We start from the raw sequence: 16,905 nt of genomic DNA on the forward strand, positions 1-16,905 counted from the left end.
GGAGCTGAGTCTATGATGCATGCCCTAGGCCTGCTATGCCTCTCTTTTCTTCTTTTCCACCCCCCCCTCTCCTGTCATCAATGTTATCAGCAGATTGCGCATGCACCTTTGCGTCCTCGTGTTCTAGGCTACCACATCAGTGTGCCTGCGCTGTCTTCACCCAGCGTCTAGGACTTCTTATTTATGCTGCACAATCGCTGAGAGAGGAACCGGCTCCACTTTGCAGCCCCTCTCACAGCTCTCGGTGTGCTGTAAAGTCCCAGGTATAAACAGGAGCACGGACTTGGTAGCCTAGAACAAGAGGCACGACACTGGCGCATGCACAATCTGCTGATGACAGCAGTGGTGGCAGGACCTACTTGCCGTGGGCTTCACAGAGAGGAGGGGGGAGCGGAGAAGGAAGGAGAGGCATAGGCCTCATTGACTGTATGTCATAGACGTAGATATGTAGGACATACAGCAGCTGATAAGTACTGCCCTCCTCGTTTTTGCCACTATTATAAGGTCTATAAGAGGCCAGACGTGACTGGAGATGTTCTTCAGTCCCTCTCTGCCTTACTTCCTCTCCCCCATAGCTATGACCTGTATTTTAACCCCTTCCCGTCAGTAACATGTATATATACGTTCCTACTGCACATACCCTGTGCAGTAGGAAAGTACGTTCCTGACTGAGGGGCTTCTGATGTGTGCGGGACCGCTGCAGTGAAAGCGGTCCTGCACACATCAGTGTGTCCAGGGCCGTAGGTAATGAGAGGCAGCTGCGATCCCGCAGCTGCATCTCATTAACCCCTTAAATGCCGCGATCTATAACGATTGCAGCGTTTAAGGTACTCAATGACAGAACAAGCTTCTGTCACTGAGTGATCGGGGACCTCCGCAGCCATGCTGCGGGGTCCCGATCACTTGTGCCGACAGGCTGGGGTAAGTCACTTACCTCCATCCTGTCGGACGGACGATCCATGTATAGAGCCTGCTCTCAGGCAGGCTGTATGCATAGATCGCCGATAACACTGATCTGTGCTATGCTATGGCATAAGATCAGTACATTCAATCTATTGATTAAATGTTTTACAGTGATAAAAAGTGTAAAAAGAAAAAGTGTTATAAAACAGTTTTTAAAAGTATAAAAAAAAAACTTATAACCCCCCTCCCAATAAAAGTTTAAAAGACCCCCCCTTGCCCATTATAAAAATAAAAATGTTAAAAAATAAATAAATAAACATATTATATATCGTAGTGTGCGGATCTATTAAAATATAACATTATTGTTCCCGCACGGTGAATGGCGCAAAAGGGGGGGGGGAACACCAGGATTGCTGATTGTAATAAATTATATATCAGAAATTTTTTTTATAAACAGGGATCAAAATTTTTCTATTACACCAATATGGTATTAATAAAAACTAGAGATCATGGCGCAAAAATGACCCGGACTTTTGTGCATTAAAGGGCTCTGTCTTGAAGGGGTTAATAAGATGTATATTGAATATTGTTTTATTGTTGTTTGCTGTAAAATATTCTATACAAGCACTGATGTGTATCCTCTGCCTTAGGGGAAGACTGTTCTCACCGGAGGGCTGGATGCCTTGGAGTTTATCGGCAAGAAGACAATGGACGTCATCGCAGAGGGAGACCCAGGCTTCAAAAAGACCAAAGGCCTGATGAACAGGAATGCTACCTTGTCACATGTAGGTCAAGGCTGCTTACTGTCACTATGCTAAACTGGACAGGTCAGATGGCATTATGTATTCCAGATGTTACATAAAGGTTAGGAGTCCAATGAACAATCATCCTGCCCATGTTTAACCTGTTGGCAGCCATAGAGGCATAAACCATCAGAGTAATAAAGGGATCGCCATGTCCTGTCAGATGTGAGGTGCGGCTTTCATGGATTAGAAATTTGGAGACTTTGACCACCTTGATCTCTTTTTCATTTTTCCTGAATAATTTAGCAGTTTGTCTGCGGCATCATTCTGCGGACACAGGGCCACTGCTATTAGGGTCCTGAAGGGGGGACAATGGTTAGTAATGGAAGAGACTCAGAGATTTATCAGACATGGTATAAAGTGAAACTGGCTCAGTTGCCCCTAGCAACCAATCAGATTCCATCTTTTCATTCCTCACAGACTCTGTGGAAAATGAAAGGTGGAATCTGATTGGTTGCTAGAGGCAACTGAGCCAGTCTCACTTTACACCATGTTTGATAAATCTCCCCCAAGGTCTCCCAGCACAAAATTGCCCTGAGAATTACACTTGTCTTCTTCCCATAATGCATCCTGATGCCATCTCTTCCACAGGTAAGTAACACACGCACCTAGCTGCCCACTTGATGTAATATTAAACATCATTCGTCAAAGCAGGCCGCCTTCTAACATTGCTCTATAGTCCAGGTTTGAGGCTCCCATGCCCACTGTATACACTTGTAATGGACAGGGATCAGCATGGGCACACTGATTGATTTACAGCATGCTGCAATGCCCTGTTTGATCTGACACCTTTCTATCGTAGTCTGGCAGAAACCTTTCCGGCATCAACATGGGCATGCTGATTGATTTACAGCATGCTGCAATGCCCTGCTTGACCTGACACCTTTCTATTGTAGTCTGGCAGAAACTTTCTCAGCAATCTCTGCTACAGTAGCTCTTCTGTGGGATCGGACCAGACAGGTTAGCCCTTAAGAGCCCTATTCCACCGGACGATTATCGTTCGCATAATCGTTAACGATTAACAATCTCAAACGACCGCTATTGCGAAAGACCTGAAAACGTTCACTCATTTCCATGGAACGATAATCGTTACTTATGATCGTATTTGCGATCGTTTTTCTTCGCTATTGCGTTCAATGCGAACGATTTGCAAACGTTTTGCGAACGAGCAACGATAAAAATACGTCCAGGTCTTAGAAAGCGATCAACGATTCCTCGTTCGGTCGTTAATCCTTAACTGCATTTCAACCAAACAATTATAGTTTAGATTCGAACGATTTAACAATAATCTGAACGATAATCGTCCGGTGGAGTAGGGCCCTAAGACTTGCTGATTTGGGCATGTACTGACCGAGTAGTCTAGATATTACTATGTAATGTATACATAAAAAAACCTCGGTTGTACAGGATCCTCATATTCTTTTCTTACTCGTCTGTGACGCAGGTGTTACGAGAAGCGAAGGAAAGAGAAGAACAGCGCGTCAGCAGTGAGGTCACCACCGAGACAGAGCGACGCGCCCACTACGGACTGCTATTCGATGAGTATCAGGGTCTGGCTCACCTTGAGGCATTAGAGATGTTGTCGAAAGAGAGCGAAGGGAAGGTAGGTGTAATAAGCAACGCCGTTACTGTCCTTGGCTCACCTGTCTGTGCTAAACACGTCATGTACTATTACCCATCATCTTCATAAGTAGAGACAATAGAGAGGGTACAAGGGCACTCACCATTTAAACTTTTTCATATCTGTTTCGCATTATTAATTACGCAAAACAGCTGCTGAAAAGTTACTGGCGCCCCCGCTACCTGCCGTGTCTACAATGGACTTTTAAAGATTATTCCACAATAAAGATATGAAAAAATTTTAAATGGTCAGTGCCCTTATACCCTCTCTATTGTCTCTACTTATGAAGATGTTCCGTATATCTATCCCATAAGTGAGCACCACCACACCACATAGTGCAATACTCTAATAGCTCCCTGCTACGTGAACTGGACATAGTAGTGCCGATTGCTTTTTCTACTATTTGTTACCATCATCTGTCATTTACTTGTGAGCCCAAATGACAATGATAAGTCATACATTGAAATTAAAAGCCAAAGTGTGCGTTTACACAGAGAGATTTATCTGACAGATTTTGGAAGCCAAAGCCAGAAATGGATTTGAAAAGAGGATAAATCTGTCTGTGTAAACACACCATAAGGGCCCTATTACACAGAGTGATAATCTGCTGAATCAGGCTGACTGGGCAGATTATCGCTCCGTGTAATAAAGACAGCAATCACCCAATGACAACAATCATTGGCCTATCATGTGTTTTAGTCCTAACTAAAAAATGAGCGGCCGCCGAGTGCACATGGCTATTTTCAATAGTGATGTGTGGCTGACGGCTGAAGACTATGTAAAGAAAATAATAAAGTATATACATACTTGTGCACGCTCCCCGATGCCTCCCTGGCTTCTCCCCACAGCCAACGGTGCAACTTCAGAGCCGGTCTTTCAAGTGACGGGCTGCTCAGCCAATCACTGCCTGGGACGGGACTGCTGCGGCCAGTGATTGGCTGAGCAGCCTGTCACTTGAAAAACCGTCTCTGAAGTTGCACTGTTGGCTGTTGGGAGAAGCCAGGAAGGCATCGGGGAGCATGGACAGGTATGTATATACTTTATTATTATATATGTGTATACAGCCCTTGCTGCACGATTATTGAGCCGTATAATGAGCTCAGTAAACGAGCACCGTGTAATACGGTCCTAACTCTTTCATAAGCATTCATGTTCAAATCAGCTGTTGGTGCATATTGGGTGTCAGGGCTTCACTGATGGACAGTCCGGATTCCCAGTTAACCATAGGATTGTGAAAGTCATGTGAAATGTATGTAATGTTTATGGCCAATCTTATTGTCTACATAGTCCTAAATGTGTTGTTTGTACCCTAAGGTGAAGTCTATTATTGGGGCGCTATCGGGAGAAGAGCTGGCAGAACTTAAGCAGGAGCTGGAGTCCCTGAAGGAAGTCTTCTCAATGGAAGAGTTTGATGATGATGAAGAAGTGGAGAAAGGTAGCAGCCCATCTTTATAATCCTCTACGTGCAATATGGATCATTTTACTTCAGAAAGCTTTTCTCAGAGATCAGAGATCATAGAAGTCTATGGATAGGGGAGGGGGAGAAGGGAGCCAGTGCAGAGTAAGTCACAGACATACAAACTCCGTTGCCTTTAGCAAGTTGTCTACTATCTCATCTCAGTATTCGATTCACAACTTATGGCCCTATTCCACGGGTCGTTTTAGAGGAGCAAACGAGCGCTATTAGCGCTCGTTTGCTCCTCGTTCGCCGCTCGCTGCCGCCGCTATTCAACGCGGCTGCAGCGAGCGGGTGAGTGCGGGAGGGGGCGGCGGGGAGCTGCGGGGGGGCTGCTCGGAGGATCGCTGATCGTCCGGGCAGCCCATAGGATACAGCAGCGTCTGCTGCCGATGCTCCTATTCAACGGAGCGACGGCAGCAGATCGCTGCTATATCAGTCGCTTGTTTTTCAACATGTTGAAAAACAAGCGACTGCAACGATCAGCCGACATGAACGATGTCGGCTGATCGTTGCACTCTATTCCACGGAACGATTATCGTCCGTAGCGGTCGATATCGTCCGAAAACGAACGATAATCGTTCCGTGGAATAGGGCCTTTACACTGCTCAGTACTACTCTATAATGTCCTCCTGCCCATAAGTCTATGGGCAGGGAAGGGGGAGGAGGGAGCAAGTGAAAAGTCACAGACATATAGGCTCTCTTGCTTCTAGTAACTGCTACACTTTGCTTACTTACAGCTTACTTTGCTCAACACTGCTCTATAATGTCTTCCATGCTGTTTCTGAGGGTGTGCTATACATTTTAGGAGGCAGGATCTTCTCTTCTATGTGTATGCAGTGTATGGGAGACATCAGATTGTCTCCTTCGTACTATAGAGGTAAAGGAGACCAGGATCCCCTTTTCTGCGTATTGAAGACATCATCATAGCTAGTCTACATCCAATACTGATAGGGAAAACTGATAAGTAGATATGAAGCCAGCAGAGGGGAAAACTGCTGATAAATCTGCGATCCAATATATATATTGTATTCACCATGGATAGTTATATTACTCACTGAAGTAAAACATATTTCTTATTAAAGCCAATAAAATTTCATGGAGTATGTGATGATTATAAAGGTACAAAGTGCGACCTTGCCCTGGTGACGTCCTGTTGTACTTAGTTCTCCGTGTACATAAATGGTTGTCCAGGCTGTGATTGGAATAACCTTTGCGGCTGCGTAGGAGGATCAGGCCATAAGCGGCCATGTTGTGGGATTTATCTGGCAGACGGTTGCGGTGACCAGTCAGTGTGAGGCTTCTGTACTTGGGAGTTAATATTAGATCAAAGCCGACCGCTGCACAGTCGGACTTGGTCAGTCTGCATTTATTTTCCTTACCGTCCACCTCTTGTCTGACCCTCAGCGTGTAAGAAAATGCAGCGGCTTCTGATATGGGGGATTATTTAGCATCAGATTGTAGTTATAGTAAAGGGAAAAGGAGGATTTATTACAGATTGCAGTTACAGTTTCTTTCCAAAAACTGAAATGTCACTATTGGATTGCTGCTACATCTGCTTACTAAAATCCAGGTTTCAGCCTGCTGACACAGTTAGATGTAACACCTCCTCTCTCCACTTCCCATCCCTATCCCTGCTTCATTGACAGTCTGCTGGAAGCTGAACGCCAAGCAGAGATAGGAAAGGAAGAATACAGCTGCAGGGTCAGACTACACAGCATTTGTTTGTATTCTGTTACCATAGAAACACACAGGTATGCATAGGAGTTAATCCACCTTTAGGGTGCCTTCACACCTACCGTATCGCAGTAGAAAATCCGCTGCGGATCCGCGGATTTAACTAAATGAATGAACACAGCACTAAATCCGCACTTACAAATCTGCTGCGGATCCGCAGCGGATTTGACAGTGCGTATTTAACGCTGTGTTCATTCATTTAGTTAAATCTGCTGCGGATCTGCTGCGGATCCGCACCGGATTTTCTACTGCGATACGGTAGGTGTGAAGGCACCCTTAATTTTAGATGCATGGAAAAACAAAGATGTATCATTGCAATGAGACTGTCATTGAACATAGGTGACGTGATATGTGATATTGCTTTTTTTTTCAGCGGATGAGGATTTTGTTGAGGAAATATCCTCCCTGTTTAAGGAGCTGCAGATCTCTGTAAGGCCTGAGAAGCTGACAAATGTGAGTATACCTTTAGTCTGGTAACACAATGGCAGTATGTCCTAAAGAGGGCTATATGGGTACAGTGTGAGAACTCCTAATGTCTCAGACCAGGGCTGGGTATGTTGTATTTCAAGGTTCCCAGTGATATTTAGGCCTGCCAGAAAATGCTGCTAAGGCCAATTCACACAGAGCAAAAGCGGCAGAACTTCTCAGTCTCAGTCTCACACGCCTCCACTTCCATCACTCTTCGCTCAAAGAATTGACATGTCAATTCTTTGAGCAGAGAGCCGCGGAGAGCGGAGGTGCACAAGCCCTCCCATAGACACACTATGTGAGACTGACGCAGGCGAAATTCTGCGACAGACAGTTCTGCCGCTCCGTGTGAACTGGCCCTTAGGGGTTATCCAGGATTAGAAAAGACACAGCTTTTTTCTTACAAGAGCAGTGCCACCCCTGTCCTCAGGTTGTTTGTGGTATTACTTGTTAGCTAGTAATTTAATTTAGTTAACACTTCATTGCCAGGTTATTTGCATTCTGGGAAGAGCAAGCCCTGTCCAAAATATGTAACACACTGGGTTTCTATGATTTCTGTAAGTTGTGTAAGCTAAATGGAGGTGTTCAAGGGTGGATTTGGGCTGAGCCGCCAGCACTCCTGAGATGTCAGTCTTACTTCGTCATGACATGTAATTCTGAACACTGTATGGCAGCGATCCTTGATTCTCTATGTGAATACTAAGATTAGTGTATAATAGACTCCATACATGTGCACTATGTGACGGTGTTCCATGATTCTTTGTAAGAACACCAAGATTAGTGCACTATATGGCGGTGATCCTTTTAGTCTCTATAATAATAGTGACACTAGTGTAGAAGGAATGTAAGGTATGAGTGCAGGTCATGAATGATTCTTTAAAGTGATATTGTCACCCCCCCCCTTTCCAGATAAGGAGTTCTCGGCACTATTTTTAAGCTTAGATTGTGGACATTTCATATCCTACCTTATAAAGGATTTCTTGGTGGTCCCTCCCATCAAAAATGCATGTCATTGTTGGTGGACAGTGCCTAATGGCCCTTGTGCCCCATATCACTGCCCATATCTGCGCAGTAGGTCCGCCCCCTCTGTTACATCATCACCATCTAGGCCCCACCCCTCCGAAGCGTCATCTGAATGGGCTGACCTAGAGAGATAGCCCCACCCCCATATCAGAGCGGGGCCTAGGCTTCTAGGTCGGCCCATTCCAATGATGCGGCGGAGGGGGCAGGGCCTAAATGGTGATGAGGTCACAGAGGGGCAGGGCATACATCGGCAATGTGGGTGTAGATATGGGGGGTGCAATGGCAGTTAAGCCCCGCCCTTACGTCCCTCTCCTCATCAATAACATGTAATTTTGAGGGAAGAGACCATCAAGAAATCCTTTATACGGTAAGATATGAAATGTCCACAATATAAGCTTGAAGTGTAACTGTCCTTTTCTTTTTTTGCAGAAATCAATAGTACAGGCGATTTTAAGAAACTTTGTAATTGGGTTTATTCGCTGAAAAATGTCTTTACTGTTCTCTATGGAGAGGGGAGGGGTGGAGGGAGATGAGGCACCAAAACAGGACAACAAAGTTAATTTACAGCTACATCACCTGGCTATCTCCTCTGAAGTCAGCACTGACCTCTCTGACCTCTAAGTACACAGCTCCCACTGTGTAATCCTTTGTTCTCTGCTGGCGACTAATCTCCCTGAGCATTATGTGGCGGTATTCCTTGATTATCTATGAGAATACCGGAATTAGTGTATAGGAGATTATGTACATAAACACTATATGGTGGTCATAAATAATTCTCTATAAAAATACTGAGATTCGTGTATAAGAGACTCTATACATGACACTGTGGCGGTAGTCCTTGATTGTTTAGGAGAATACTGAGATAAGTGTATAGGAGACTCTATACATGAGCACCATGTGGCGATAATCCTTGGTACTCTATGGGGGGAGATTTATCAAACATGGTGTAAAGTGAAACTGGCTCAGTTGCCCCTAGCAACCAATCAGATTCCACTTGTCATTCCTCACAGACTCTTTAGAAAATGAGAGGTGGAATCTGATTGGTTGCTAGGGGCAACTGAGCCAGTTTCACTTTACACCATGTTTGATAAATCTCCCCCTATGTGTATAAGAGATTCCCTACATTATGTGTCAGTCCTGAATGATTCTCTATGAGAATACTGGGATTAGTGTATAGGACATTCCATACATGAGCACTATATGGCGGTGATATATGACGTTCTCCAGTCATTATACCATTAGGTTATTCATCTTATGTGGACCTTTCTGCAGCCTGGCCATGTTAATCTCTCTTCTCATTGACTTTCTGGCCTGAGCTAACCCCTTCATAGACGTCTCCTTCTTGTAATTACTTTCCCTCGCTGACATCTCTTGGCATTTCAGGCACGGAAAGCCGCTTATAACTGGATGATTAAAGTGGAAGAGGAGGAGAAAGTGACGGGAGAGGAGGATAAGGCCGATCCACAGAGAAAATCCACCGTGGAGGTAACAGTGACAGTAATTGGATCTAGTTATGGCTGCCATGGCTTCATTGTTTCATCATACATTTTCCACCATTAAAGTCAATGGGGAAAAAGGCGGCAGCAAAGTGAGCTGGTCCTGATGGATAGGGCACTGTGGTGGCAGTAGTGATCATCAGCTGCCAGACACTTCTAATGCCTCTGATGCTAAGGGGAAGTAATAGGCATCAGCCAGTGACATCCTACCCCTCCCTATTCCTGGGTGTTCTATCTATAATCATAAACAGCTTTTAGGCTGCATGTAATTTTTTATCCTCTTAAAGTAATTAAAGGGGTTATCCAGTTAAAATCTTTCAAGTCAGCTTGTTTCAGAAAGTTATATAGATTTGTACTTTACTTCTATTTAAAAATCTCCTGCCTTCGCAGTACTCTCTGCTGACACCTCTGTCCGAGACAGAAACTTTCCAGAGCAGGAGAGGTTTTCTATGGGGATTTGCTCCTGCTCTGGCCAGAGGTGGCAGCAGAGAGCACTGTGTCAGACTGGAAAGAATACACCACTTCATGCAGGACATACAGCAGCTGATAAGTATGGGAAGACTTTAGATTTTTAAATAGAAGCAAATTACAAATCTTTATAACTTTCTGAAATCAGTTGATTTGAAAGAAAAAGATTTTTGCTGGAGTACCCCTTTAAAGTTTATTTCATAGTTAAAAGTTACACTCCAGGAATGGGGATAAAGAGCAGACTTTTGTGTGTGGGGGTAAATGCTGGGACCCCCACCGATCATGAGAATGGAGGTTACCCAGGTGAGTGATAAGTCAGCATGGACACTCAGACGCTTCTCTATTCATTCCCTATTAGACTTCTCATCATTTCCTAGCAATGTGTTTGGATATCCTATAGATGGGGAATGGATGGTGGTGGTCTGCGCGGGCGGTAGTTCCTTTCACTTTGGGGACAATAGACCTCTGTATTTGGGGTCACGCCATAAAACAAGTATGAAGTGGACCCACTCCATACATGTCAGGTGCTGGCTGGGTAACACACCTGGTGTCAGCGGTGAGATTGGATATTACTATGATCCCAGCTGAATAACCTTTATAGACTAAAGCATCTAGGTGGTTAGGGCCCACCCTATTAGTCCTGTTGATTCATTATGTGCTTGTGAATTGTAAAACATGATATGATGTCTATAGCCAGAGACAAGAGCCCCCGACTTACCTGTGTTATCACCAGTGGGTAGCCACATAGACGGATCAATAGGTGAACATATAATACATGTACATGACAAATCTTAAAGGGGTGTGCCTTGTTATTTTTACTTTTCCCCTATCCACAGGATAGGGGACAAGTATGAGATTGCAAAGTATCCAAACCTCTTTAAGGGTCCTATTCCGCGGGCCGATGAGGGCCAGATCAATAATGTAAACGAGAGTCGATCTGCTAGATCGGTGCCCGTTTACTGGGCCTATTACACGGCCTGTTAATCATTTATCCTGAATGTCCTTTCAGCCCTTGTTTAAACACCATACTTTACCAAACCATGTTGCAGGGCTTCTTCTGCACTCCTTCTTTCTCCCGTTCCCGCACGCAACAGCAGCTGAGCTGACAGACCGCTCGGCCAATCACTGGCTGCGGCGGTCCTGGCCAGAGATTGGCTGAGCGGTCTGTCAGCGTAGACAGGCCGCACCGAAGCTGCTGCTGCATGCAGGACCGGGAGGAAGAAGGAGTGCAGGAGAAGACATGCAACATGGTTAGGTAAAGCATGGTGCTTCTGAAATCTTCGGTCGCCGGATGCGCATCGCTATTCCACGCAGCGATGCACGGTTGGTGCCCCATGATTTTAGGTTTGAACTTAAATTACCGATAAGCCAATGACACGATCATCGGCTGATCGTTGTCTCTATTCCACGGAGCGATTATCAGCCGATTTGGCCGATTATCGCTCCGTGGAATAGGGCCCTAAGTCTGCCAATTGGTAGTAGAGGTAGGTCCCATAGAAGCGACCACCTTCTATCATGTTTATAAGCCCCCCTCTTATAGTGACATAACAGGGGGTTTAATAGAGATCAATAGAGTTGGATATATATATGGGAAGAAAGTAAGAAATTATTTTGTATGTTTTATTACACAGATCTGACCCGTTAATTGCTGGACCACACTGTAATGTTTTCTTTATTGTCAGGATATCCATGAGTTTGCCATCCGGAGCCTCGCCGAGCTCACAGCCTGTGCCATAGAAGTCTTCCACAAGACGGCGGCTTTAATTCTGCATGGTGACACCCAAGTGCCGGCAGTGTCACGGGGCAAAGCACTCTCACAGTAAGCGATGAATCGGTCTAGATTGTAGTGATGGGTATAAGAATCTAGAATGACCCCAGTAAGGGTATTCAGTGATAAAATAAAGCAGTGTTCCTCTATCTATGGCTCTCCAGCTATTGCAAAACTACAACTCCTATTATGCCCTGACTGCCCTCGGCAGAACAGTACAGAATAGAGATGACTAGTTATTTGGAAAGCATCTGTAGTAATACTGTAAGCATTATGTAATAGCCCTTAAAGCAGGGGTAGGAAACCTTGGCTCTCCAGCTGTTGCAAAACTACAACTCCCATCATGCCTGGACAGACAAAGCTAAACCTTTGGCTGTCAAGGCTTGATGGGAGTTGTACTTTTGCAACAGCTGGAGGGCCAAGGTTGCCCACCCCTGCCTTAAAATCAATGAAACATCCGTGTGGTGTACGGACATGTCAGGTCTAGGCATACTTTATAGAAGCTTCTGCTAACTAAGGAATGAAGAACCTGATACGCACTCTTGGCTTCCATGTACACATAGAAGGAAAATATATTAAGAAGACAACCCCTTTAAGTTTTCTCACTTTTATTAACTTTCTTTGCCAGAATGACTGTTGCGCTGTGCAAGGATCTGTCACAGCTATCAAAGAAGATGACAACACTCCTGACTACTGCAGGGGTAAGTGTGACCAATGCTGCCATAAAAGACATATATTAAATCTTTATCTATCTATCTATCTATCTATCTATCTATCTATCTATCTATAATAAGTTTCTATTTCATGCAATACTATAGACTGATCACTAGATGGCAGACTTAACTTTTTATATTTTTAACCCCTTAAAATGGTATTCTTAGTTAAACTTGTGTTGAAATGAAGGAAGAAGTGAAGCCATAATAATATTCATCACACATTCTTTATGTGAGGCACATATGGAAAGTATTTGTCATATTTTTACTCTATCTAGGCATCTGAGAAATCGGACATCCTGAACCCTCTGATGACAGGAGTATTCCTAGAGGTAAGTCTGCTCCTATAGTTAGAAATATTTCCTGCAGGTAGAAGTGTACCTTTAATAGAGTCATGGTACACCACTGAAGTATTGTAGTATTATTGCTCCCCACTAGGTGGCAGTATACTGATTTATACTGCTTTCAATACTGGCTGTGTAAATGCATATGCAGAGCTAGTTGTGTGCAGGCAAAAATATATAAAGGGTAACTATCTCTTCTAGAAACCTATGACATGTCTGAAGGTTTTTTTTTAATTTATTAGCGGGGATCCGGTCACTAAAACCCCACCGATCGCTGGAATAATGCAGAACTACTTATCTGAGCACTGTGCCTATTCATCAGTGAGCTCCGGTGTACAGATTCATGGAAAGTCTATAAAACTCTTCTATAAATCAGTACCCGGTATGCTAACCTTTCTAGGGAGAGTTCTGCAGAGCTGAGTGTATATCCGCCCATTCTAAAATCCATGTATAGTTGTGCCTAGCAGAGTCTCGTTAACATTCAGTTAAAAGATCATTACATAATTGTTATGGTCACATGTAGTTCCTATGAGCTATAATCTGTTTGATGTGTGTTTGACTGGGGTGTGAAGTCTAAGGGATCCTGCGGTCTTCATAAGGCAGTGTGGAGTGCTGCAGGAGTCTTCCCAGGTCCCCAGTCACCATACTAGTCACAGATTGGTGGCAGTAGTAGTGTAGCCGGGAACATAAACAAGGGTCTGTATGGGGAGAGTGGTTAGGAACGCAACAGGCTAGAAGACTAGATGGGAGCTTAGTCAGGATAAGAGCCGAGGGTATTCACTATGAGAGAAGTCCGAATGTGTCAGACTAAAGGGATGAGACAGCAGCGAAGTCTGGAACAGAAGGGTTGTCACCAGGAGAGCGTTTCAGATCCAGGAGGCCAGAGGACAAGAGAGAAGTCAGAAATATATCCAACATATAGAGCCAGGAGTAGAACAACAGGCACAAAACAGATAGTCTAGATGCAAGGCAGAGGCAAAATCCAGAGTCTGGAGTGCTAAACAGGAACCATAGTACAGGGAATGAGTCACATCCCACGGGCAAGGCATAGGATAGACTGCCGGGCCTGCTTCTATCAGTGCTACCCGCTGCCTTAGTACCTAACACTGCCATGCAGCCTATTAGAATGGACCCGGAAGCCATGGCTGAAGACAAGAGTCTAAACAGCAGAAGCTCAGGAACCAGGCGAGGTGGGTAACTATAATCCTGCTTCAATGATTTCGGGTTCACAACCACTGTATTGGATCCAAAATAATGGCTAATCTTATTTTGGATAGGGCCCTGTATACTCATCAGTAATACAGTGCCCAAACATTTAAAAAATAAAGGGGTTAACATACTTATCCTGTGATCTGACGCTTATCCTGTAGATAGGGAACAAGTGTGTTTTCCCAGAATACCCGTTGAGATTCATGTCAGAACATCTGAGGTGTCCCCTTCAGTAGTGACTACACAGTTCCACAAAGTCTTAGAATGTCACCGGCCCTACTCCAATTAGTCCATTCAATTCTGTTTCTGTGCGCTATGGGACCTCGGACACACTCGGGATTGCACAAATCGCACAGGGGGTGCACCTCTTAAATAGACATATTGTACGTACAACAAGTTCAGTAAAAAGCTGAGGGCACTCACCAGATCATAGCAATACTTCTCTATTTCAGCATATATTAAAACCTTTAGTGGCACATGTCATTATTCAGCAGACACCAAACTTCTTCACATGCATAACACAAACATGATGGCCATTTCGCGCGCATGTGCGCTTCATCACATCGATGATGAAGCGCGCATGCGTGCAAAATGGCCGTCATGTTTGTGTTATGTATGTGAAGAGGTTTGGTGTCTGCTGAATAATGACATGTGCCACTGAAGGTTTTAATATATGCTGAAATAAAGAAGTATTGCTATGATCTGGTGAGTGCCCTCAGCTTTTTACTGAACTCATTGGACTACACAGTTCCCACAAACCCTAATGTCTTAAGGTAGCCAGACACATCTTATTTCTCCCCCATACGCCCATACACATGAATGCTTAGTGGAGTAGAATAGAGAGGTGGAGTAAGCTGCTGTAAGGATTGATACTAGGAGACCCCCATATGCATAACATGGCTGCCAGATGAATGAGAGTCTTTGGAATCCACAAGCTCTGCAGCCTCCTCCTGCGCAGTACATGACGTTTCCCATGTCTATATCGGTTCCTTCTAGCGTCACTGATAACATTTTCTGGTGAAATTCTGAAATTAGAATAACCACAGCCCCTGACCCCATTGCTTCCTTTCTCCCTGACAGGCATCAAACAGTGCTTCCTATATCCAAGATGCATTCCAGCTTCTGCTTCCTGTACTTGAAATCTCCCACATCCAGAGCCGGACATAATCTTCCGAGGGTCTCGGGCCGGATCATCATCTCTGTCGTGTTGTTAGGTCTTAACCCAACGCTTTCCGGAATCCCTCTAGTCTTTGACTATGTCTATGTCTGCCTGACCTGCAGCAGGTTTAAGAAAACTAAGAGAAAAAAAAAAAAAAAAAAGCGAAAACCAAATTTTCGAGAGAAAAAAAAAATCTGATTTTTTTTTTTTTTTGACTGGTATGACTGACGTGAGTACCATAAGTATCATACATATATGTGAACATAATGCTTTACTGTTAACTGACTGGCGGCGGTGGGGGGAAAAGCCCCAGTCACTAAAAAATATGGGGTCACCTCTGCATTGAAACCAGCTGGAAACTGGAAGCTGTGTAACACACATACATTTAGAATCATTCAGTGGGGCGGCCATTACGGTTTATACTGGTGACAACCAGCGGTCACGTGACTTGTATCACCAACGATTTGACCATGGTATATAGAAGCCGCCTTGAAATCTGTTGTTGTGACCCGTTTTAGGTTGGCCATACACTAAAGTAGGGGTAGGGAACCTTGGCTCTCCAGCTGTTGCAAAACCACAACTCCCACCACGCCTGGACAGCCAAAGGCTGTCCAGGCATGGTGGGAGTTGTGGTTTTGCAAAAGCTGGAGGGCCGAAGGCTCCCCATTCCTGCCATAGAGAGGGAATGGAATGGTGGTCATGCATGTATACCACTGTGGCCCAATTTTGACAGGGGGATTCATGTGTCTGTTCTCGAGATCACTTAAGATCCCAGCAGTCTGACCCTCCCCCAGTCATAGTAATTCCCTATTCTAAGGATAACTGAGGGGATAACTTCTAATAGGGGGGAAACCTCTTAAAAATACGTTATCCAAGATTGGAAACAGCGCCACTCCTGTCCTCAGTTTGGGTGTGGGTTTTGCAGCTTAGTTCCGTTAAAGTAAATATAGCTTAATTGTAATACCACACACAACCTGAGGACAGGGGTGGCGCTGTTTTTGCAAGAAAGTAGTTTTTTTTTTTCTAATCTTGGATAACCCTTTTAACTGTGACAAAGCCTAAACCCAATGTTGCATCACTAAGCCTAAATCTGTGTTGCCATTAACATACACAAGCAATATTACACTGCCAGCTGTCACAGACCTCAGAAGCTGGGCTTGTTAGCCGTTCTGTGACTTGTAGTGCCAATGGAGCTTGGATACTACCTATTGCAGGCAGTCCTGAGTATGATAAAGTTCACATAGCACATTTGCACCATAGACTTCTCCTGTTGGACTGCGGTGTATGAAGAAGGCCTTAGCCTGAGGTCACAGAGCAATGAGGCGATGCTTTACACCACATAGTCACGGGGAGATTTGTCAAACATGGTGGCTCAGTTGCCCCTAGCAACCAATCAGGTTCCACCTTTTGTTTTCCAAAGAGTCTGTCAGGAATTAAAGGTGGAATCTGATTGGTTCCTAGGGGCAACTGAGCCAGTTTCACTTTACACCATGGAGGAGATTTATCAAACATGGTGTAAAGTGAAACATGCTCAGTTGCTCCTAGCAACCAATCAGATTCCACCTTTCATTCCTCACAGACTCTTTGGAAAACAAAAGGTGGAATCTGATTGGTTGCTAGGGGCAACTGGGCCTGTTTCACTTTACACCATGTTTGATAAATCTCCCCCACAGTGTCCAAAAAGGGAACATTTTAAGGACTTTCAGGTCCACTTCTGCTCTTAAGGGGAATTGTAAA

The 16,905-nt window shown here is 44.5% G+C and overlaps 1 protein-coding gene across 3 annotated transcripts in view; it reads left to right on the forward strand.

The window, feature by feature from the left end:
* Positions 1-15,733, forward strand: part of FAM114A2 (family with sequence similarity 114 member A2) — a 23,437-nt gene extending 7,704 nt beyond the window's left edge. For all 3 annotated transcript variants that reach the window (XM_069969071.1, XM_069969064.1, XM_069969062.1), the window contains exons 6-14: positions 1,554-1,688; positions 3,151-3,309; positions 4,642-4,762; positions 6,894-6,973; positions 9,395-9,496; positions 11,658-11,794; positions 12,372-12,444; positions 12,735-12,788; positions 15,090-15,733. In XM_069969071.1, the coding sequence (XP_069825172.1) occupies positions 1,554-1,688; positions 3,151-3,309; positions 4,642-4,762; positions 6,894-6,973; positions 9,395-9,496; positions 11,658-11,794; positions 12,372-12,444; positions 12,735-12,788; positions 15,090-15,176 (948 nt within the window). In that variant the 3' untranslated portion in view covers positions 15,177-15,733. The remainder of the gene's footprint in view (positions 1-1,553; positions 1,689-3,150; positions 3,310-4,641; positions 4,763-6,893; positions 6,974-9,394; positions 9,497-11,657; positions 11,795-12,371; positions 12,445-12,734; positions 12,789-15,089) is intronic.
* Positions 15,734-16,905: the final 1,172 nt, after the last annotated feature.

The sequence above is a fragment of the Dendropsophus ebraccatus genome, chromosome 1 (assembly GCF_027789765.1).
Source record: "Dendropsophus ebraccatus isolate aDenEbr1 chromosome 1, aDenEbr1.pat, whole genome shotgun sequence".
NCBI classification, from domain to species: Eukaryota; Metazoa; Chordata; class Amphibia; order Anura; family Hylidae; genus Dendropsophus; species Dendropsophus ebraccatus.